We start from the raw sequence: 23,460 nt of genomic DNA, 5'->3' as shown, positions 1-23,460 counted from the left end.
GTCTAGAACAGTTATCATTTATTTCACTAGCATGAACACTTCATAAATATTTCATCATAAATGAAATAAAATGTTTTGCCATTTATAACTCATATAAAAAAAAAAAAATAATGATGCAAACAATTATTGTACTTTAAGAACTTCTGTAGGTTTTATATCACTTTTTTTCTGAATTCAAAACAATTTTGAAGTTTTCATCTATGATCTTTTTCTTTAAAATTCCCATTATTTTAGCAATTAGTAGTTAAAGAATATCAAAAGAAATTATTTAATTATGACATGAATGATCAGTAACACCATTGTAGGTATTATTGCATGTAAAAACCTTCGAAGTTCTAGATATACCACACTTACAATAGCAGAGTGTTTCCTCATCAAATGGTTTTTCAAACTGATCAGGTTTGGCAATTTTTCTTGACAACGAAGGCAAGTTGCTTCTCCTTCTGCATCTAGCTCTGTCTTCTAAAAAAAAAAAAAGCCTTGGTATGTATATGCAAGTAATGAAAGAAACAAAGTCAGTATTAAACTGTTAGTAGTTTGGAAAATTAAACAATCATTCATAAAATAATTTATTTTTACTCTCATTCAAAATTTTATATATGTCAATCTAACTTGTCTTTTAACATCAGATGGTTAGATAGCTTTAAACTGCTTACTACATGTAAATGAAATTTAGAATTCATGTGAAACAAGGTAGAAAAATTGTGTATAAAAATTGCAGAACTTTATTATTTGAAAGCCTCACAATGTATCATTTCCAGGAATTTCCAAGCATGATGAAATATACCTTTGATTTCCTCCCTTTTCTTGCAGGAGTTACATCCTTATCACTATCGTCTACAAACTCATTGTCTGAGGTTAGAATCTGTGATGTCTCTTGTACTTTACTAGAACCTTTGCTGCTGGTACTTGTATTTTTGGAGGCTGATATTACCCGCCTAGAAACATCTTGCGACCGTGATTTTCTCCCTGTTTTACTCCCACCTGTGTCATCCTCAACTGCAGAATCATCACTTACATCATTGTCTTTCTTTGATTTTTGTCTTCCTCTTCTAGCTTTTGAGGCTTTTTTATCAGACACTGAATCATCTCCTACTTCTTCAGTTGCTGCACATTTTCCCCTTTTTCTCTTTGGAGTGGTAACTTCTTCAACAGAGTCTTCCAAGCTTTTTTTGGCTCTACCTCTTTTGCGCCCTGACTTTGGAACTTGTTCTAGCTGTTCTCCATCATTTGTGGAGTTCTTCGTAATAATTAAAGAGGTTTCACTTGCTATGGAGGCTGTATGAGATGTGTCCATTGTAAAACTACACTCTTCGTCTCTCTCTTCATTCTCTTCAAACTTGATTGGGGCTCTTCTGTTTCTTTTAGGATAGCCTAGTTAAAATAATCATTCTGAAATTCATCAAAACATTTAAAACTATATGGAGAAAATCTATATCACATATTTTGTACAATAAGCACATCATATAGCTTTACTATATATATATTTCTCCAAATAAAAAAAAAAACAACAACAAAATCACTGATTGAAGGATTGCATTTCAAGGATATTGTTTTGATCATTTTGATACATTGGATCTGTATCCCAAAAATTCATATGGCGATACCATGGTTCAAAATTCTGATGAATCTGATAATTTAACACACTCAACTTTAACTCTTGAAGCCATATCAAATAAACTTTACATCTTTTATCATACTTTCCACAACAATACATATCTTAGATATTGGAAATAAAACTGAACATGCATACTCTTGACATCTGGCGTCTTTACACTGGTAGCAGTTTTGGGTGGCCTTCCTCTTCGCTTCCCTGTGACTGGTGTGGAGAATGCTAAAGGAGTGCTCTCAATTTCATCTTCCTGTACAGATTCCTCTATCAGGTTTTGCTCTGCATCTTCTTCTTTAATTCTCTCTCTTTTCTTTGCCGACAAACTTTTTTCTTCCATAGCATCCATTAATCAGCTGAGGAACATGTAAATAATTGATAAATGTATAAAACTGTTTATGTTCATATTCAAGCATTGCAATGTGCGACATGTGTTTAACGTTAACAGTCTCCATCAATATCTTCAACATTGAACTACTCTTTCGATTTGCACCGCCATAGTCTTTCGAGCTTGATTGAAGCAGAGACATAAATACGTTATTTATGTCTTTGTTGAAATTGTTTTGTTTGTTTTTAATACGACCCTATTCATTTCTGTATCAGCGAAAAAAAAAACATCTTTGCACCTTCGGGTATAAATGGTTCATAACTGACATAAACATCATTTACCTTGCTTATAAACTCAAGTTTACTGGACGTGTATCACTGCATGGGTTTCGCGCGGAGAAAATTCGAACAAGTGTAAAAAAAAAAAAAGTAAAAAGAGAATCAAATTGTTGAAGTGATAGAAATCTACTTCCAAATCTTAGCAAAAACTGTTAAATGGTCTTTAATGCCAAATATGGTTTTTTTAATTGTGATATTAAAACCCATAAGGTGGTTCAAAAGTATTAAAATTTTCATCATCCTATATAATTATTTTTTCAAATGAATTAGATATAAATCCGGGAATATTGCGTCTTTTCGAAAAAGTATAATTTTACATCTGCAATTCGATTTCCTGCTTGATCTGCTTTTCACATTTCACTCAAAAGCCTTGAAAGGTTTGTTATTTTCTATGGTGGCAAATGAATCCCCTTGTTATATTAATATCAGACTATACAGAACAAAATATACTGCATCTGTTATAATCCATAAGCCAAGTTACCATAAAAGTGCTTACATTCAAAAACTTGTTCGTTTATAAATGTTCATCAATGGCTTTGCCAATAGATCAGTTGGAAAAATCATACAGTTAATGTTCACGTGAAAGTTAATATCATACCATTATGAGGACATCATCAGCATGAATATTAATTATGTTTGATTTGAAGTCAGGAAAAGTAATGAGATTCCAAATAAAGTTTCAGTATAAACTGTGACATTGTCATAATACTTCTTTTTAAAATATTGATAACAAAATAATCCATATATTTGCATTTATTTTAGGACTTTAAAACAAGGAAAATGGTGAGAAAAACAAAAAGGAAACCTGTTCGTAGACCACAGTCTGGAAATGTGGATAATGCTGAAATTCCTGACAATTCTGATGGAGTAACTGAGGCATCTTCAGCAGATATCACTCTAAAAGAAGATCAGAAACCAAAACAAAAGTCTACCAGAAAAAGCAAGAAAAGTAACAAGATGAAAAAACCTGTTGAGAGCCCTGATACAAAACCAGATCGGCAAGATGGAGACCATAATGGTCCTTATCTTTGTGATCTTTGTCCTTCAATTTTAAAGAACATTAAGTCTTTTAAAGAACATCAGAGGTCTCACAAAGAGAAAACTCATAAATGTAAAGAGTGTGGCAAGCTCTTTAGGTATGAGAGTGTACTAAAAGAGCACTACCTTATGCACACAGGTGAAACCCCCCACAATTGCCCTCACTGCCCAAAGAAGTTCCGAACAAAGAGTAATATGCAAAGACATTTGATTACCCATGGAGTAGTCTCAAAAGCACGTTCATTATATAAAAGTCAGTGTGAAATATGTGGAAAAATTTTGCGCCTGTCATCAAATTTGAACGCACACAGAAGATCACACCAATTGGAAAGACCTTTCCCTTGTGAGCAGTGCGGGAAACAGTTCAAAACAAAAGCACATCTGGGGATTCACATGGCCAACCATCTCGAAGTTGAACCATTTGAATGTGAAGAGTGTGGTAAGAGATTTCGTAACAAGTCAAACTATCGAAAACATCTTCTAATTCACAAAGGAGACAGATGCTTCAAGTGTAACATTTGTGACTGGACTTTTGTTAGAAGGGATCAGTTGAAGATGCATTTACGGACTCATACAAAACTGTTCTTCCAGTGTTTGATATGTGAGAAGCAGTTTAAAACTGAGGCCTATTACAAGATGCATTTGTCTCAGCACACCACAGGGAACACTTTTCAATGTGAGATCTGTGATAAATTTTACAGTAGCAATTCTAACTTGAAAATGCATATGAAAAAATGCCATAAATCTGCATCATCCAGTTTGAATGACAACCATGCCGTCGATGAAAAGAAGAAAGAAACATTAGTGACTAAACCAAAGGAAGATGGTAAAGAGCAATGCAAAGAAAATGTCATCACCATTTTGTTTTGGAAAGGAAAGGATAATGGTGGACCTATTAGAAAATCTGTTGATCAAGACCTTCTTGAGCAAGTAGCAGAAAGTAATGACTCAGAAATGCAAACTGTGGAAGAAAACACAAGTTCAAATGAATGTGCTGATATTGAACAAAAGTCCATAGAAATTGCAGCTAAGTTTTGTGCTGAAACGTCAACCTACCATGTGCAAGAAAATACAGAAGATGCACAGATGAGTGAGATGACCCACCTTGCTTCCGAAACAGCTACTGGTATAGGTCACTTGCCTGAAAATTCAGAGGATACAGAGATTGTAAAACTTTCTGCTGATTCATCTGCTGCCAGCCATTTGTCAAAAATACCAAAGGCTGCTGAAATGGTCAAATTTGTTTATGCAACTTCAAGTACTGTGATAAAAAATATAAAGGATGCAGAAACAGTCAAATTTTCTGATAAGATATCTGCAAGTCTGCCAGAAAAAGCAAGATTACAGACTTCTGAAGCAGTAATCCCCACTGGAACACCAAACATTAATAAAGAAGAGAAGAATGCTGGCATTGAGTACTGTTATGAAGACAAAGCTGAAAGTGCTTTCCTGGTAAATGCACATCATATTAAAGAAGAAAATGATGCAAATGATATGGAGGAAGAAAGTGATATACTGGTTCAAAAAGGCACCACCGAAAATGGAATTGATCAAAACTCCCCCCAGGGTGATAGCATAAAATGCATTCGGTTATTTGTTGATGGTCAGGAAAATTCTCTACCTAGCTTGGAATCTGTAGACGATCAACATTCCTAGTTGTTTCAAGAATCTCTTCATTTTCATACAGTTCATGCTTTAAATACGAGATGCCACCAGCTTTTCTCCATGTGTGTATATGCGTACAATATTAAATAGCTTAGATTTTAACTGGTCATTACTGTCAACTTGGGAAGATGTCATTTGGAATTGGATGTTTGCTTGTATAAAGCCTCTTTATGCAAACATGCTTTTTTAAGATGTTTATTCTATGAGAAAAATGTGAATTTGGAAAACTTTTTCTTTGTTGTACAGTTCTACTTCTTTTACATGTATTGTCATTATTTAAAAGTTCACAGATTTAGATGTAGAATTTGAATAATATAGCAGAGCTGCGTGTAATATTTTTCACAAAATTAGTGAACTACTTTATCTACAAATTAAAGTTACTGCTTTATACATGTACAGTACTATAAACACACTTGATCATGTAGATAAATTAGAACATGTACGGTAATTATATTGTTGTAGCTTTTTTGCACCTGATTTTGTCCGCTAGTTCATGTACATGCAAATATACATGTACATGCAATTTTATACAATTACCGGTAAAAAAATACTGACTGGAATTGTATAAAACATTTACATTGTTCACAGCTTTCATGTATACATGAAAAATGTTTGACAAATGAAAAATTAACAAATAGCATATCAAAGTGTTTATTTTTCATTTTTCAAACATTTTTCGTATTTGTCATTGCTTAGCTTGTTATCTTTAAAGAAATATTGAAGACGTTATTTTGAGTAACAACTTCCATCATAAGAGCATCCCTGGGAAATATTGTGAAACGTTGAGAAACTGATCATGCTTTTGTTTTATTTTTATGCAGCAAAAGTCCTTGAGTGCATCATTGATGTGATTAAAATGTATGAAATTACTTTTTTTTAAACTGCTTGTTTAGTCATCAATTAAACCAGTGTATTAACCCACACCAAAGATGATACTGTTGCTTGGACTATCAGTAACCAACTGTCAGAGGTTCAGGTTTGATTTTGTTGCCATGTTGTTCATTGGAAGCATCAAAGACATGACGTTTGTTACAAATTGTGTTTAGATATCAAAGACACCACAGTAAATGTATTGATACTATGTACAGCACAATCTGATGTTTTTGGATTTAACATTGAAAGGAACCTTTTATCTGATATATGTCAAGAAAGCAATCCTACATTGACTACAATATGTGTTGGTACAATAGATATATCTGTCAACGTTTGGTGTTCATGTGTGCCGAAATTGTGTGATGCTCGGCTGGCACAGGTTGTGGCTGAATAGGAGAAAAATGATGGTTCAATTAAAGGGTATATATACTTTATAGAAATTCTGTACAGGTTTAAAGTGATTCATTTGGTGTAACACTTCTACATAACATTGATGATAACATGGACAAAAAAAAATGAATTATGTAAACATTTCATTACTTATCAACTTTTTTTTTTGATAATTTTACATACTTAAAATATAGTTACCCATGGATGTGTAATCTTCAATTAATTTCCTTTTGTTTATATGATAATAAAGCAATTATAAACTAATGCCTTCTGTTTTAAATAATTTTGTTTCGAAAACATTACTTGATTGTGTTGAATTAATACATATGGACAATTCGTAAATCATATATTTTCATGTACTTCTTCTATTCATTATTGATTAAGCTACAGTAGAGCAATGTCAGGGCTCAATAGACATAAACGATTGCATGGGCATATTAATCGATGACTATGGACCCTTGTTCCCCATCCGCCTAAGACTACTGAGGAGGGGAGGGGGGCACTCGGAGGAGGATGAAACTGGCTTTGTCATAAAGAAATAGTAGAAGAAATTTGTTTTACTTTGAAAAATATTTTCTTCAATAGTATAAAAATTCAATATGTAGATAAATGAATGGATTATTAATGAATGCACATTTTGTGGGAGTTTTTTCTGTAATACGATACATGTATTCTCTCTTCTAAAAATACGTATTTAAAAAGAAAAGTAAAGAAATTATTTAATTCAAAACTCTTTAACCATTGCACGCCAACTACCCTGATCCTTTTTTCTTATAACAGACTCTCTCATCGCATTTACATTTATGGACCATTTTTATTTTGGAGCAAAATAGATTTTTTTTTTAGGTCCAATATATTTTTTGGCCTGTTTCGTTGACTAACTTGAAACATTGCAATTGTTTCTCCATAAAATGTGGAAAATCCAAATGATCTAGATTTAGAGAACATATTTAGATGAATCGTTCCCTTTTAAAAGAGACAACACGGTTTAGATGATGCCTTTACCACAATTGTCAGTACGATTGACTTCCTCCACAAATACCAAACTCTTATTTTTCAACACCCTCGATGTTTTATTGAATTTAAAATATATTTTAATATCTTGCATGATCAGCTATTTTTTAGTGACCCAACAGACGCCTATATATAGAACCATTTTAACAAAACTTTGGACTTTCGGTTGGACGTAGCTATCTATTTCTTGCGTCAAAACAAGTTAAAATGACGCGATTTCAAGCAAAATATGCATCGATTGCGTAGTCTTAGCTCAAAAGCCAGACAAATCTTGTTGATTTCAAAGAGCAATGGCTGAGTGGCCAGCAATGAAATAGATGGGCCTACGTCACATTGCTGTTTGACACAATTACACCAAATCCAAGCTCTTGTTATACATGTACTTGGATTTCTTAGAATACAAGAACTCGGCCAGCCTGATTGACTGTGCACAGGCCACCTTGTTTATCCTATTGTTTACCAAAGTTAATTCATTTTAAACACATAAATAATGTAACTTGTATAATTCATCCCATGTGATATGTGCGTTTTGATTCATTAGAACAACTAAAGACAATTGTGAAATTTACTGACGTTTCTCTGTTTTTTAAAAATGATTGATATTTTGTTTAAATTATGTATGTCCCTAGAGGTTCCTTGAAAGTGAATAAACAAACCAACTGGTAAACAAACAAGATTAACATTTTCTATATGAAAACCTGATTTTTTTTTTATTAATTGCATGAAAATGTGCAAATATCACGAATTATCTATAAGCATGCTACATTGGGATGACCCCGGCATTGACCTGTAGTTGATAAGAAGTCAGCGGCTGCACAGAAAACACTTAGATCTAGATCTTAAACATGAGGATTGTTGTAATTTTTGGTCTTGCTTCTGCCTATATTGGTATGTATGTATAAATTTAGACGTGAACAAATTTATGATATTCCCGAGCATTGTCCATGCATGCATAACATTGCGTGTAATCTTAAGAAATTCATTATACTTTGAAATCCTTTGTATGCAACATGGCTATATGCACATAACTTCGTATAGATTTGGCTTAGTATTGTTCCTATTGAAGTGTGTAAGTATTGTTCCTATTTCCCTACCCAAAATACTGTACAATAAATTGGAATCTGTGTTCATTGACATTTCTGGTTCCTGTAGCTTATGTTCTGGCAGTGGACTGCCAAACCAATGAATTCTGCCAAGATGTTCACAATAGTCACATGGGCTGTGCGCATGGCAGTCTTGCATGCATCAACAACAAATGCACGTGCTATATCCCCAATAACCACAACATAGGTAAGTGCACGATGTTATATCAAAATGACGGCAGTGTATTAACCATGACTATTTTTGATAATCTTTATACAATGTATGTTAATGCAGCATGTACGGCTAAAGACGTCTGTCTGTCGGCGCCCATCACACAACTGAACTGTACGGCAGATTTGAGACACTGCGTGGACGGCAAATGTGTCTGTACTTCAGACATAGTGAGTATACAAAAATGCATACAATCTTGTCACCCACCCACCTACCCACCACACATTCTTCTAAAACAAGAATATTCATGAATTCTACCTATCAATTTTGTAACCGTTGAATTCTGAATTTTTTTAATGAATACAAACTATTTAATATATTTCAGTAAATTTTCTCTCGTTTGAAGAAGATGTATGCCATCCATTACTTGCTGATGACGTTGCTTATTAAAAAAACAAATTAAAAGTAGTGAAAACATTGCGTTGTTTTCAGTCATTTTCGTACAATTTTATTAAGAATGAACATTTAAAAAATCACTTTATTGAGACAATGATAAACAGTATACTGGACTACAAGGTAAATCCTCTACAAGACACAAATCACAAGCACATGCCCTGTCCGTTGTAAAAGTATACAAGTTCTTTTCACTGTTATGGTTTATTCGTCTTATTCGTCTTCTGAAGGAAAAAAAAATAAAGCCTTAATAACAGCTTAACTAAGTACGAAATAGCAAATACCTTGAACTCTAATCGTTAAAGGGGCATGGTCACGATTTTGGTCAAATTTTATTTTTCTGCTTTTATTTTTTACAATGCTTTATGAATGCATTTCTAATGTTCAAATGAAATTTGGATGCTCGTCGATAAGTTTTAAGCAAGATACAGGGCTCACAATTCTTCGTCATGTAAACAAGGCTGTTCCATGTTTTTGTTTACATATGTTCAATATACCAGTAAAAAATCTTTTTCAAGATGATTTGTCTATATTCTTATTCTTTTTAAGCATAAATAAACAGTTTCTAACGATTAACACATTCATTTTAGGTCTTAAACTGGAATTTTCACTTTAACATTCAAAATGTAAACAAAAGCTTTGTTTACAGAGCGAGGAATTGTAACCTCTGTAACTCGCTTATAACTCCACAAACGACACTCAAATTTTGGTTGCCAATTAAAAATACCTTACTGAAGCATTATAAACATTAAAATCGAATTGATAATTTTTTACCAAAATCGTGACCAAGCCCCTTTAAGACCTGATATTTTTTACCGCAACTGTACAACTAATTTAAATATTCAAGAAACAATGTTCAAATAAAACAAAACCAGAGTAAGGAAAACCTACTTGATCTTTTCCGTGGGATTTCGTTTCCTTGGCCTTTTGAGCTTGTTTCATCCTCATCATCACACAGGACAGGCAGCATCGGGACCCCCAGTGATCACAGAACAGCTCGGCCTCCATGACGTCATAAAGGCTGCTGTAGAAGGAGCACTGGTCGTCACCAATCTGCTGGTCCATACAGGCGTAGCCCCCAAGACCTATAAAAACACATAGCTAGCTAGACTAAAGGCTGCATTCCTCGTGAATTTGTGCTTTAATCAAATTCTTAATGTAGATCATATGTTTTAGCTGATTTAATACACCTATGAACTTTATAAGTTAATAAACCTATCATCTTAAATTCCTGCATTTGATCTCGGTGTTGTCAGTTATCGCGTTAACAACAGGGACAACAATGTCAGCTTTTGTCTCTCTCAATGACCTATCAGTTTATCGAGAAAATGTGATTTCATTTGAGTTCAATGACATTAACGTGGAAAAATGTATTTATGGCGTATCATAGAAAATTATAAATGTGTATTTAGCAGCCTTTATATAAATGTTTATGTTATGATAACAAAAAGAGGAGTTTTAATGATAGACAAGTATTGCTGAAAATCTGCCAGAAATAGAACTTTAATTTGGATGTTTCTATAGAAAATGTACTAAAAAAGCGAAACCGACCAAAACCTGTTCACCAGAACAATGCAGTAAAATGAATTCAAGTCTCGTCAGAATTAATTCATTTTAATGATGCCACTAAGATAAAACAATGTCAGACACAATAATGCGCACTTTACCTTGTGAGGGAAATGGAAGGACGGATTCCATGAAAAGCAACAAGACACACGTTGTGAGAATTGACTTCATGGCTGGTTGCTTAATGTCTGCTCCTGTCGATGATTTTTAACTTTCGTCTGCTCCTGCCGATGACTTTTGAGTGCCGAGCAAGGGAGGTGGGGTGAACTGGTCCTCATTTGTTATGCACAGAAGATTTTGACGACTCTAGGGATTTCATTGACCTACATTCTACAAATTCCATTCCTTGTTTTTGTATCAATTTATTAATTGGCGGTTTATTATTTTGATAGTTCCAGGTTTAGAGAGTGTTTTATTTCAAATCAGTATTAAAGTACCGGTATATAGTGCACTTTTCACCCTTTACAAAGCATATATATGATTATAAACAAATTTTAATCGTCCAAAATCTACATTTTCCCCCAAATTTCAGTTTGCGTTTCACTTTCGTATTTAAGGGCTTGAACGTGCGTAAAAAATTACTTTCCTCATTAAAACAGACGCAGAATACGTAAATATTACATTTGATAGGGTTTTTCTTCGTATTAGTGCGAATAGTTGGTTACCGCAAACAATATTTCAAATGCAAAGGAAATCTGGCAAAAATTATTCAAACTTAGTAACATAGCATTAGAAATACTTACATCCATAAAAACTTCTCACGAGTGTGAATGAAAAAGAAGTTTAAAAAGAGGAAAACCATTAAACCATAAACTAGCCAACCATAAATCCTAAAGTGAAATGAGAAAAACAATACACAAAACTGATTTACTTTGCATTTCAAATAGTTCGAACATTTATAAAGCTTTTGGAACATGTAACTCTGCCTTCCTTTACAGTAGCATAAAATTGCGAAGTTCTCTAAACATGACGGAAAAGGGCTTTACATTTAACTCCACCTCCAAACAACCTTTCAACATTCTACAATGTGATGATCAAGCGTATAACTAATGAATCTATTTCGTTTTCAAAAAAGTAAAAAAAAGAAAATCTCGGAAGTTAAAAATTTTAAAAAAGGGAGAAACCCACAAGGTAGCATGGAACAACTACCCCCCCCCCCCCCCCGGTCCCTAATTTCTGTTGAACAATGTACAAATGTGCAAAGTAATTATAAATTCAAACATTTATTTGTATTTCAAGCTTTCCAATATGTGTTTATGACTACAAAGATCATTTTACACGATTTAACCATTAACATACGATATAAATGTACATCTTTACATCTTTACGAACAAAAACATTGCAAAATACATTATAATACATATAATACCAATTTGGACATTTGAAGAGCAAAAAATTATATTAAACAAAACAATAAACTTGGGTATACTATGATGTTTTATGACAAAGTTTTAATGCAAGGTCACCGAAAAAATTGACTGCACAATATGAATTAATACAAGTTTGTTAAAGCCTTTTTTTCTACATGTACATCATAACTTTATAGATGTTACATTTTCATCTACAATAACCTCTTCCTCTGTATTTTTGGCGTTAATATTTTCAGATTCTTTGTCAGTATTTTTTGATGAAGACACCTCTGTATCAGACGTCTGTTTCAAAGCATCTGAATTTTCCATATGGTCTTTTTCATTACCCATCCCTTCTTCAAGCCCTTTAAGTGGCACGTCTTTGGTGCTTTGTTCGGGCTCTTTATTTCCTTCAATATTTTCCCCTACTTCGGCGTTCACCATTGGACCAATCAGAGACAAGAACATAGGCAGGACCCAAAGGGCATGGAACAGACCGAATAACATCACAATGAGCATGAGCTTAAAAAAGGACAGAAAGATGTAGCTTTTGGAAAATACCAAAACGATGATACCTAATATAGACGACAAAGCAGAATTAAAGATAGGTCCCCCCGATCGGCTGAGGGCATGGTGAACCTTCTCACCCCGTGTTTTCCCCGTGACCGACATGTAAGCATGACAGATGTGTGCGCTAAAATCAACAGAGAACCCTACCGTCATGATTAAGTCTATCATGGTGATGGAGCTTAAGGTTAAATTCCAGTAGTACATAAAACCCACAATGCCCAGCAAAATGATGACTAGAGTGACGGTTACCATGACAACGAGGAACACATTGGGCATGAAGATTGTGGTCACCACCAACATCACGCCCACAGCTATCCCAAGAGTCTGCATGGTGGCGGGAAAGACCTCCACGTACTGTTCATAGAATATGAAAGGTGGGGTGTATGCAAATACCGAAAATTTGGACTCGTACGCCAGTTTCCTCATGCTTTGCATAAACTCCCCTTCTTCTGTTGTTGTAAACATTGGTTTCGACATAAAGTGGAACCTTGAAGCGATGATCGTTGTTCCCGAACTGTCAAATGCGATGTCGTTGGCAAGATCTGGTCGGTATTTTAGAAACTCTTTAAGCCCACCTATGAAAGCTAATTCTGAAGAACTGTTGAAAAGAGTAGATTGCGAATATGCGTTTAACCAATTTCTCTCAAAATCAGAAGAAATGTAGGCGTGGGCTTTTATCTTTTGAGCAAGGGCAGATATTTCATTCTGGGTGTCTTGAGTATGATATTCTAAGGGTAGGTCGTAAAAGAAAGTCACTAGTGACTTCCTGTCGAAATAGAGGTTATTCCAAAGATTGAATTTGTACAGATAGGATTTGTCAGACACAAGATTCTTTAACTCCAAGCCTTCCTGCAGATTAATTGATCCATAGACAGAGAAACCCAGATATACAACAAAGGTCAGAGCAATGAAAACCTTCCCTACCAAGTTACCGACCAGGAATTGGCAGAATTTAGTAGGGTACTTTTGGCAAAAGTTGTCGAATTCACTGTTGTTCTTAGCAGGGCTTCCAGCACAACAAACCTGAAAAACACCAGACCTGCCTTCATTTTTGAGCTCATCTTTGGATTTAGTTTTCAGACAGGTGTACGCATGGAGTGAGTTCTCGGCCCTCTTCTCGTTGATGACCATGCAAGGCACAAAAACCGTCAGCTGATTCAGGTAACAAAACAAGACGGCCACACCTACAAAACGATAAGAATTTATATATGTAAGTACATACAATGTACACATGCGCGGATCTAGATGGGGTGGGGTCCAGACTCCCTGGAAAAATCAAACTTAGAAAATTCATCAAAAAGGGCATCTAACCCGTCCCCAACCCCCGGAAAACACAATTATTCATCGCACCCACCCAACACCCCCCCCCCCACCCTTCTGAAAATTTTCTGGGTCTGCAGATGCATGAATGTATCAATCTACTTAGAATTATCTGCGTCTTGTTTTTTCTTACCAGTGGCAGATTGTAATCGAACAGATCCATGTCAGCTAATTTCCGCAAGCAAATAAATAGTCGGATAGAAGATGGTTGAATGAGATTTGCCCTTTGGTTTAATCGTAAAACACAATTTCAAATTTATTATTTTTGTTATTTTTATCATTTTGATAAATTTATAATGCAAGTTTGATAAAGCACAATTTTTAACTGTATTCACTTTGAATATTTTAACAAACGGTAAAAAAAATATTGCCTCCAGTTTTGGTGCTGTTGAACCTTCAGCCTAAAAAAGCCTAGTTTATGAAGATTTCTTAGGTTTGGTGCTCTAACCACTGATTTATTTAATTTTTCAATATCTTATCCGCATCTTACACGCCTTATTCACCCATCTTTTGTTCATGAAAAAAAAAAAACGCTGGTTCGCGAAGACAAACATTCGATATTTATCATAGGAGTTTTATACTTAGTTTACAATTCAGGCAAAAAAGACGATGCTTATTCTTTACTGTTTCTTAGTAGCTGATTTGTTTCATCATTATCAATATAAATACAGGTACAAGGGATGAATGATAGGTTTCCTCCATGCTACGTGTGATAAGTACTTTTTTATGCTTCTTGTTGGCTATCTTCTATAATGATTGACTTTAGACCGTGTTTAGTTGAAATTGTGTATCATACACATTTTATCTTTTTACAAAAATCTTCTAGGAATATTTATATATGTCTAAAAAAACACTATTTGCCGAGACAAATATTAAAGGAAGAATTAGAAAGAAAAAAAAAACCAGAAGGAATAAAAAACCAATCAGATAATTGTCTGACTTGAAGAGATTGGAATCAACCCGACTACCTGTATATATTGAGAAGTTTCTTATAGCGACAAAGCTGGAACTTGAGCCGATTCCGAAGGCAAGGAAATCCGTTAGAGATGTGATGGTAATGGACACGCCGCTGGTTGCCATGGCAAATGATATCCGTTCCTGGGTGTTAGTCGGAGTTCCGTCGGCTCTCCTGAGAGGTGCGTCAGCCAGCCCCGACAGGAGGATGAAGACGTCATCTAATCCAATACCTGAAAACACCGGCAAATCGCAATCTCTTAATTACTATTGTCTAACTATAGAAAAATTGAACATACCGGTATATTCACGCACACAGAAATCGATAAGCTACAGGTATCCTCTACTTTATTAATTTTATGATACCTTGAGTTTTGCAAAGCCATAATATTTCAAACCAATTATGTATTCTGCTCCAAACCTTGCAGTTTTCAAAAAAAATTAAGAACTGCTTTTTTTTTTAAAAATTAAGTAGCCAGGCAACTTTTTGTGTGCAGTGTACGTGTATTTTTGGGACGACCCTCACATATCCTGTTGGAAATTCGTAAACGGGACTTTTTTTTGGGGGGGGGGGGGGGGTGGCGGACACGGAGCTCCGCGAAAAATGTAAAGATCTTGGGTAGGTTATCTCAGTCACCAAAAAAAAAAAATCATTGGGCAAATAGGAGGATCATTGATAGTAAATGTGAGAGCCATTGATAATGATATGATCTTGGGTTGGTCAAGGATCAATCAAATATTCTCTGTGGTCCTTAAATGGTAAAAAATGACAAATTGACAAGTATAATGTTACTAAGAACTGAATTTCTGCATTACTGACGAAAAAATGTACTTGTCTATAAAATTTTGCATTAATCAAAGAATTTCAAATTTAGCTGGATATTTGGTGCATGGAAATCATGTGGCCATACAGTCGAGAATTGGAATGAAGTTGGTTGACGTTCTTTTATCGGGTGAAGAGGTTTCACACATGTATACTAACAAAGCTTGTGGATCTTTTAAGGCAGGTACATATATCTACAAGTAGTTTATATAAAATGCTGCAAAATTAGCAACTTCAGGATTTTTTTTCGAGCAACTTCAAATGAAAATGCTTAAAATAATATCTAAGAACTCCCATGCTGCGCGATATTTTGAAGAAAAATGAATTAAAAAGACAGAGATTCTTACCGACAATAAGGAAGGGCATTACCCCGACCAGAGCCACGTATTTCAGTCCAGTGACCGAGGTTAACCCAAAGGAGCCCAGAATGGCCAGCACCGTGGCCAGAACGCCCGCTCGTCCCAGGTTCGAGCGGTCCGCAATACAGTTGATGCGGCTGCCTGTTGTTGCGAGAGAAGCATAGGTAAGCATGATGGTAAATGTGAGCGATATCCATAAGATATCTCCAGATACATTACCATCGAGCTCGATATCTAAGGATTGTGATGTTGAGATAGCGATATCTAGTAAAGAGGAATGGTAGTTTTTCATTTGGTCTATGAACTCTCTCTCCCATGCGGCAGCGGTGTCATTGTTGAGTAGAAGATAGTACTTGAGGCGGACAACTGTCGCAGATTTCAGAGTCTTATTTATGTACTGAACATTCCCAAGGTTTTCTGAAATATCCCGTCTGTTATGTACAGGAAAAGTGACCCGTCCTTCGTTGAGTGCATCTAGAAATTGATTGGAGGTAACGCTTTCTCCAGATACCACACATGAACCTTGAAATTTAGCACAAATACCAAACAGAGCGACGTTTTGTTGAACAGTAATGTTTTTACGGACATGGGTATCAATCGCTTTTATTTCATCGTAGTACATGTTCTGAAGAATATTATCACCAGATTTTGTCCGCACTATTACTTCAACTGGCATGCTTATCTCTATTTGAGACAGAGGGTCGAAATTTTCTTCATAATTTAGTTCAAATAGCCCTCTCGCCTTTTCCCGGTCTTTGCTTGCTTGGCTGTGCATAGGTGTATAAAGCACTTCTGTGCTGCCTTCGCTTTCCAACCGCATCAACCCGATTCCAAGAAGTATATTCGTTAATAAGGCGAGTATCAAAATTTGCCAGGGATATTTTGATACAAAGACGCCATATTTGGCAAAAATTCTGCTCACACCTTCTTCGTACCTCGAGTAGCATCCCATTTTGCGTCCTCTGGAGATAAATTAAAATGCTGCTTATACAAGAAATGAATGCATCAAATACTAGTATTGCAACTAGGATAACAGTGATAATTTCTTATTTCATAAACTTATTTATGAAGTAAACAAAAAATGCGCCCCAAAAATGTTAGTCAGATCGAATTGTTTTTGAACAGTTCAAAATAGCCATAAATAAGTCAATGTTTCAGTAACTAGATGCCAACGTATTGTTGCCTACTGAGTGAAAGATGAATGGAAAATGATTTAAACTGGCTAACGACCAGATAGGGGTCCAGGTATTGGACTACTGTGGGGTGAACCGGTTTTGTTAGGAGCGCTAATTGGCGGACTCTATCCTTGCAGTGTGACAAGCCATTGTTAAACTCAGGGTGAACCAGCATGCTTACGAACCCTCCAAAACATCTAGCTTCCCTGAACGGTTAATAACCTTACTGGGGGGTTGAAATAGTTTTCTTCAGACAAAAAAAATAATGTGACCTTCGAAGGAAATTTGAAACTTGATAGAAATGCTAATCCATGTGTCCAATAGGTGTTTTGGATGGTGAATCCATGGGATCGAAATAAAATTTAACGTGGGGTTTTAGATTACAAAAACTCTTTGGGTTAAAAATAACCCACCTTATTTATCCTGTAAATAAAACGTGCAAAAGTCCCTAAAACGCTTTGCATATCATCCCATTTAATTGCAAGAAAATTTTTCTGAAACCGTAATTAGCTCTTTGTTTGAAACAAACATGAAAATATTAGTATTTTCGTGAAAAACATGTATAATTGAAATGAATCTACTATTTAAATACCAACTAGGCTTAAATTAAGCCGAGATGATTTGAAATGGAAAAAAAATCTTACCAATAAATAAAACTAATAAGTATTTTTTGTTAAAGATCATACTTACATTTCAGATGAGGAATACCAAAAACTGATTACATGTCACCGCAATTGTTGTGTGATGTATCGGAATCCGTAGTTTTTAAAAGAAAACGCTGGATGACGCTAGCAAATGACTTGCATGTTTCTTAGTTACAGATATAATCCCTGTTATTTGCTTGTGAACCTGAAACCTGACTCTCGGTGTGAGATTACGTACTATGGGTAAATGGCCTCTTCTTGCATACATGTACCCCGAGAAACTGATTTTTTTTGCTTATATTCAGAATTATTATAAAAATAACCGAGTGTTGCGGGAAGCGAAAATTGGAACCAGTCGTCTCCACGTGGAGTTGTAAAATCGATTACAAAAAGAGGCGCGTTTACTCACGAATGTAGATAGTATTTGTTTCAAATCAAGAACTTTAAAATAACTTTTCAATAACATCTGCTCTACGTCATTGGTACATTAATAATTATTTATTGTATATCCAGACATAATGATAAAGATATATTAAAACATATAAAGCTTTATCCCAGCTTTGATTTTTTAATTAGATTTTAAAACATATGTAATTTATGTATCTTTATCATCTTGAAACCGTCATTTTTTTTTCCTGACCAACTTCGGTGAAATTCTTATATCTTTATAAAATGAAAAAAAAATAAAACAGTCAAAATATGTCCATTTGGATCCTATGAACAGTGTATGTGGCTGTCTTCGATGAGACAAAATGCATATTCAATGTTATAGCACAAGGTGTCATTGTGTACATACAAATTCTTAAATACGATAATATATAAACTATACTTCTGGATGAAAAAGACGATACCATTGTAACTAGTAGTATAAAAGAAATAACCAAGAATTAAAAAAAAAAAACAGGTCTGTGGGTCGATGCCTTAACCACCCAAATCTGTCCACATCGACCATGACTCAAGAAATGTAAATTTTTTGTAACATTATTACTTTTCTCCTCCACTGTATAGGTTTACGCGGCAAAAGTTGCTTCGAGATGAACGTGCACTCTTCCAGCGGGTAGTAAGAATGGCTTTGCTGTTTCTTCAGTAAAACATAAATCCTTTCACAATAATTGGACTTTATGATGATGATATATTGATAGACTAGTACTCTGTTCTTTCTGAATAATGATTTTTGTTGTATCATATAACCAGTATTTTGCAGGAAATAATCTTCTGTCGAGTCTTGTGTTTGTCTGCATTCTCTGCGGGTATCCAATTAAAGCACTAGAAAGGATGGTCTTTGTCATTGATTTTTTACGACACTGCTTAAATAATCATTTTTTTTTTTGTGTCCATAGCAAGAATTTATATGAAACTAAGTATACACTACATAAAACTAGAAAACATTAATTTGTATTGTGAAAAAAAAAAGCTCGAACACAAAAATAATTGCAAATTTTTAATATATTTAAGTTCGTCTACGAAAACCTTTACTTACGTTTGAAGTTCTGGTTTGGTACATGACACTGGCATTTATTTTCCTTTTTTTTAAATAAAATAATTGATTGGCATTTCTCTCGTCTTGATTTATTGATTCATGATAAAACTACACAAACAGTGAATTCTTACATGTATATACGTTTCACTTTTTGGCAAACGAGTAACGTTTTCAAAAATGATACGTGCCTTATGAATTTTAAAAACCACTTCTATGCTATATATTTTTCAACGCATGCATGGAATTTAATATATTCTAAGTTATCGTGTACATATTTACAATTTAAAGGAAACAATAGTCCCAGCTGACCAATATTTTAGCAAATATAAAAAAAAGGAAAATACAGTCGAGGGGGAAGGGTCCTGTGTCTATGCACACTGCTGACGACCGCCTTTTACTGGAGTGCATTTGAGCATTAGAGTATACTGTATTGGAGCTCTTTAGTATACTGTAAAATACGTGTCAGACAGACAACATCTTTACTGTCGGCAATCACAAAGCCATTGGTCAGTGCGAATAAATAATGAGATCGTAGAAACAGTTTCATCACCACAACAACAGGTGCGAAAAAATATGAAGAACCATTCCCTTCCAATTAGAACTACATGACCATATCATGCGCTCTGCGACTGAAAATAGAAAAGATAGATTCCTGTATAAATCACAAAGTATACAAAAAAGAGGACAGAAACATAGATGCCAATTGCACAACTATATAACTGTGACTCTTCTAAGCATTTCTTATTATTGATTGAAACATTTCTGCATTTTATTTACTAGTATAATTATGTATATGCATGTTTGTGCAAATCAGTTTAGGTTTTTCTCATCATATATAAATTTTTGATTATTTTTAGTGAGAAAAAAATGTCATATTGATTCGTAAAACATGTATCCAAAACTCCCTTTACGCCATAAGAACCTCTGAGAGCCTTTCTGAATCAAAATGAATATATGATGCCTTTGTGAAGCGGGTGTGGGAAATGAATCCGTAATTTGATCCGTACCTTCTGTGACAGTGAAGCAAACAGCCAAGGACTATTATAATGATAAACCCTGCTATAGATCCCAGCACTATCAGAATCAGCTCCCCTGTGGAGTATTTGGACTCGTCCGCCGAAGTCGACTTGGATGTAGAGGCCACGTTAACTAAAAAAGAAAGTTAGAGGTAAAAGTGCTGACCAAATGACCATTATCTGAAAATTAACCCAAGTAAAAGCAATTCTACAAAGTGTCTTAACTATATCGCATAGCCCCCTAACTCCGTCACTACCCTAACTCCGTCACTTTCGGGAAACTCCTCGCCGTTTGAAATCAAGTACGATTATGACGTCATATTTTACATGTCAAAAATCTTTAATCAAATGTCAACAATTTGCAACGGTTAAATTTAAGAATGTGTCAAAAAATAAGAGAATTAAACCTTGTTCATTTTATGCACCATTAATTGAGTGAAATCAGCTAAAACCTTTTCACAGGTGCACTAAAATATCGATATTTCTGACTTGCGGGCCCATTCGATCATTTACGGTGGTCAGCCATTTTTAGAGAGGTCAAGATGAAACATTTTACATGTAATACATATTTGATTTAGGTTATTAATACATTTTTTTCAGTCCGCAATAGCCTTTATGCACTACTCTTGATGATAACGTCAAATCGCTCATGCCGATACTTTTGCCTTATACAGGGTATAGATATATCCGGTATATCGTTATTTAGAATGTGCTACATTTCTAAAAAAGTAATAAATAAATAATATAATAAGTAATATATTCATTAATGATATAAAATATTTGAAATATGTAAGGACATAAATCAAACGGCATCCATACATTCTGAAAAGGCCTTTGTGAATGCTGTTACATGGACCCGTTTTTTATTCTGGCGATCATTTCATTTCGATGAAATTAAATACAATTTAAATTGTATGCACCATTTTTACTTATTATAACTTGGCCTAGATACAAATTGAGTTTTAACTAAATTTTTAATGTGTCTTCATTCCCTGCCATATCATAGAGCATGTGGGTGACGGAGTTAGGTTCATAAGATAAAATAGGCACGCGTGATAAACGTCGTATTCAGAGGGCTAATTTGAATAAAAATAAAAATATTTTTATTAATAATTTTATAAATTATATTGCTTCAAATTATATTTAGTGATTGCAAATGATAAAAACCACAAAAAATAATTTACAGAGAAACGCAAAAGGTTTTCTGCTTATGGTGACGGAGTTTGGGTACTCGGGGATATATTTAGGCAAAGGAAGCAAATGCTTCATGTCGAAAATGACCCAAAAAATTAATTAATACATAAACATTAAACATATTGGAAATGTTCAATAAAATAATGAGGTCCGCTAAACATATACTTTTTTTAAAAAAAAAACCATGGAATCCAGAATCATTTCCTCACGTCTATAAGTAGACACAGCACTGGGCAAATCATAACTCTTGGTAAAATAACCTAGTTTATTAGGATGCTGTTTCATTAACGCGTATTCAGTATCCTTTCTTTACACAATAGAAAAACATTATTGTGAACTAGTTCTATGTAGTTCTATTTTATAAGAATTCGAAATATGTCATGTTATCTTACTCAGCTTATTCAGCAAATAAAGAGAAAATCAAGTTAAAAAAATAAGCGATACTATAAACGGGAAAATGGCTAGAATTAATGATAAGTCACGATTTAAGACCAGGTCCATTTTCGCCTTGCTCTGCTTACTAGTATACTGATTCTATGCATTGAAGTATAGTGTATATTTTTTATTTATATTAGCTGTGTCGTGAACTTCTTTTTGAACTGGTAATTGTTGATATTTTTTAAAATCAATCTTCAATTGATAACTATCTTGACTAGAGTTTACTACTAGCATCAATTATAATTTTGGGACCTAAGGTCTTTTTACAACGTAAATAAAGTGTGTTTGAGTGATTCTACAGGTAAAAAAAGAAACAAGATACACATTTATGGTTATGAAATACTTAAGTATTGAAGGTCGAGGCTTGCACTTGTGTAGATTTGTAGTTACCTTCACAGAACACACCCTCCCAGCCGACCTCACAGCCCTTTGTACATATGCCAGTTCCAGTGTCACAGATATGGGAAATACACGTAGAATTACAAACGTTCGAACACAGTCCCCCAAAATATCCAGCCTCGCATCCATCGGCGCATGCCCCGTGAATGCATTTACCATGACGACAGTGTTCCCCGCAGGGTTTGTCACATTTACTTCCGGTTAGATTAGTGTCACACTCTTTGCAATGTCCGGTCGGTTCGTCACATATCACGCAGTTTTCAACACACGTTGTATTACAGAAGCGTCCATAGAAGTTAGGGCGGCATTTGTGTCGTCTGCATTCTCCGCTGACGCGGTCACAATCTCCGAGGTAACATCCGGGACATTCCTGATCACACTCCACCCCATACCGACCAGGCTTGCATTCTTTAAAAAATTAAAAGAGAACCGACATCACAAAATCACACATAAAACTAAAATTTTATACGTAGTTTTGGCCGGCAGAATGGCATAAATATTAATACTGTTCTTTGGTACTTTTAAAAGATTAATGAAATTGAATTGTAAAAAATTTCAATTTCACAAAATGATAAATTTCATTTAAAAAGCTTGTGCAGCATCTGGTCTTTGTATTCGCTATTACAATGTGTCGTTTATTTTGTAGAAAACATGGTACACAAAGTTTAAATGTTTTATCAAGTTTTGGAGCCTGTGGTCATAGAATAGCATTATTTTTTTTAGGTATACAGAGTTAATTATTTGATTGATTATCTTTCTTTTCTATTTAAACAACGGTTTTCTAAAAATTTGTCCAAACCATGATGAAAATAGTGGAAGAGTAAATACAAGTCGATGAACAATGCAGAAAAAGGTATGGAGTTTTCTATCTACACTGAATGTCTAAACAGCAAAGCTATTCAACATGTAAATAACATGATCATCCGTAAAAACCGGATTAACTCTTTCAAAAATATATTTTCAAAAGTATCAAATCAACAGTTTTATATTCTTTTTAATAAGTAAAAAGATTCTGTATTTTTCGGATTTACTTGATTTCTTATCTTGCATTACGCTATGGATTGTTTTGACATTACAAAGCTTTTTTGCTTCTACTATACCATTTTTCAGCTTTAAAAAATGAATGACATGCTCTTAAAATGTTAACTTAATGCATTGCATTTAACCTCATCCCTCTGTAGAGGGTACTAGTATATGTTTAATAAACTTGT

General features: G+C 34.5%; 2 protein-coding genes across 2 annotated transcripts in view; one reads left to right on the top strand and one right to left on the bottom strand.

Moving 5' to 3' along the window:
- The window catches only part of LOC128184241 (uncharacterized), a 56,706-nt gene that overhangs the window by 31,056 nt on the left and 2,190 nt on the right, over nucleotides 1-23,460 (bottom strand). The window contains 10 exon segments of the mRNA XM_052853691.1: nucleotides 355-462; nucleotides 788-1,374; nucleotides 1,754-1,862; nucleotides 9,854-10,047; nucleotides 10,630-10,834; nucleotides 12,166-13,631; nucleotides 14,736-14,954; nucleotides 15,892-16,865; nucleotides 20,210-20,351; nucleotides 22,241-22,657. Coding sequence (XP_052709651.1) covers nucleotides 355-462; nucleotides 788-1,374; nucleotides 1,754-1,862; nucleotides 9,854-10,047; nucleotides 10,630-10,834; nucleotides 12,166-13,631; nucleotides 14,736-14,954; nucleotides 15,892-16,865; nucleotides 20,210-20,351; nucleotides 22,241-22,657 — 4,421 coding nt within the window.
- LOC128184094 (zinc finger protein 595-like) lies at nucleotides 2,588-6,505 on the top strand. The gene is made up of 2 exons (XM_052853457.1): nucleotides 2,588-2,652; nucleotides 3,038-6,505. The coding sequence occupies exon 2, from the start codon at nucleotides 3,056-3,058 to the stop codon at nucleotides 4,967-4,969; it is 1,914 nt and encodes a 637-aa protein (XP_052709417.1). The 5' UTR covers nucleotides 2,588-2,652; nucleotides 3,038-3,055; the 3' UTR covers nucleotides 4,970-6,505.

Source organism: Crassostrea angulata, chromosome 1 (assembly GCF_025612915.1).
Source record: "Crassostrea angulata isolate pt1a10 chromosome 1, ASM2561291v2, whole genome shotgun sequence".
In the NCBI taxonomy this organism is placed as follows: Eukaryota; Metazoa; Mollusca; class Bivalvia; order Ostreida; family Ostreidae; genus Magallana; species Magallana angulata.
Note: the sequence above shows the minus strand (reverse complement) of the source record. Positions and strands in the feature narration are given on the sequence as shown.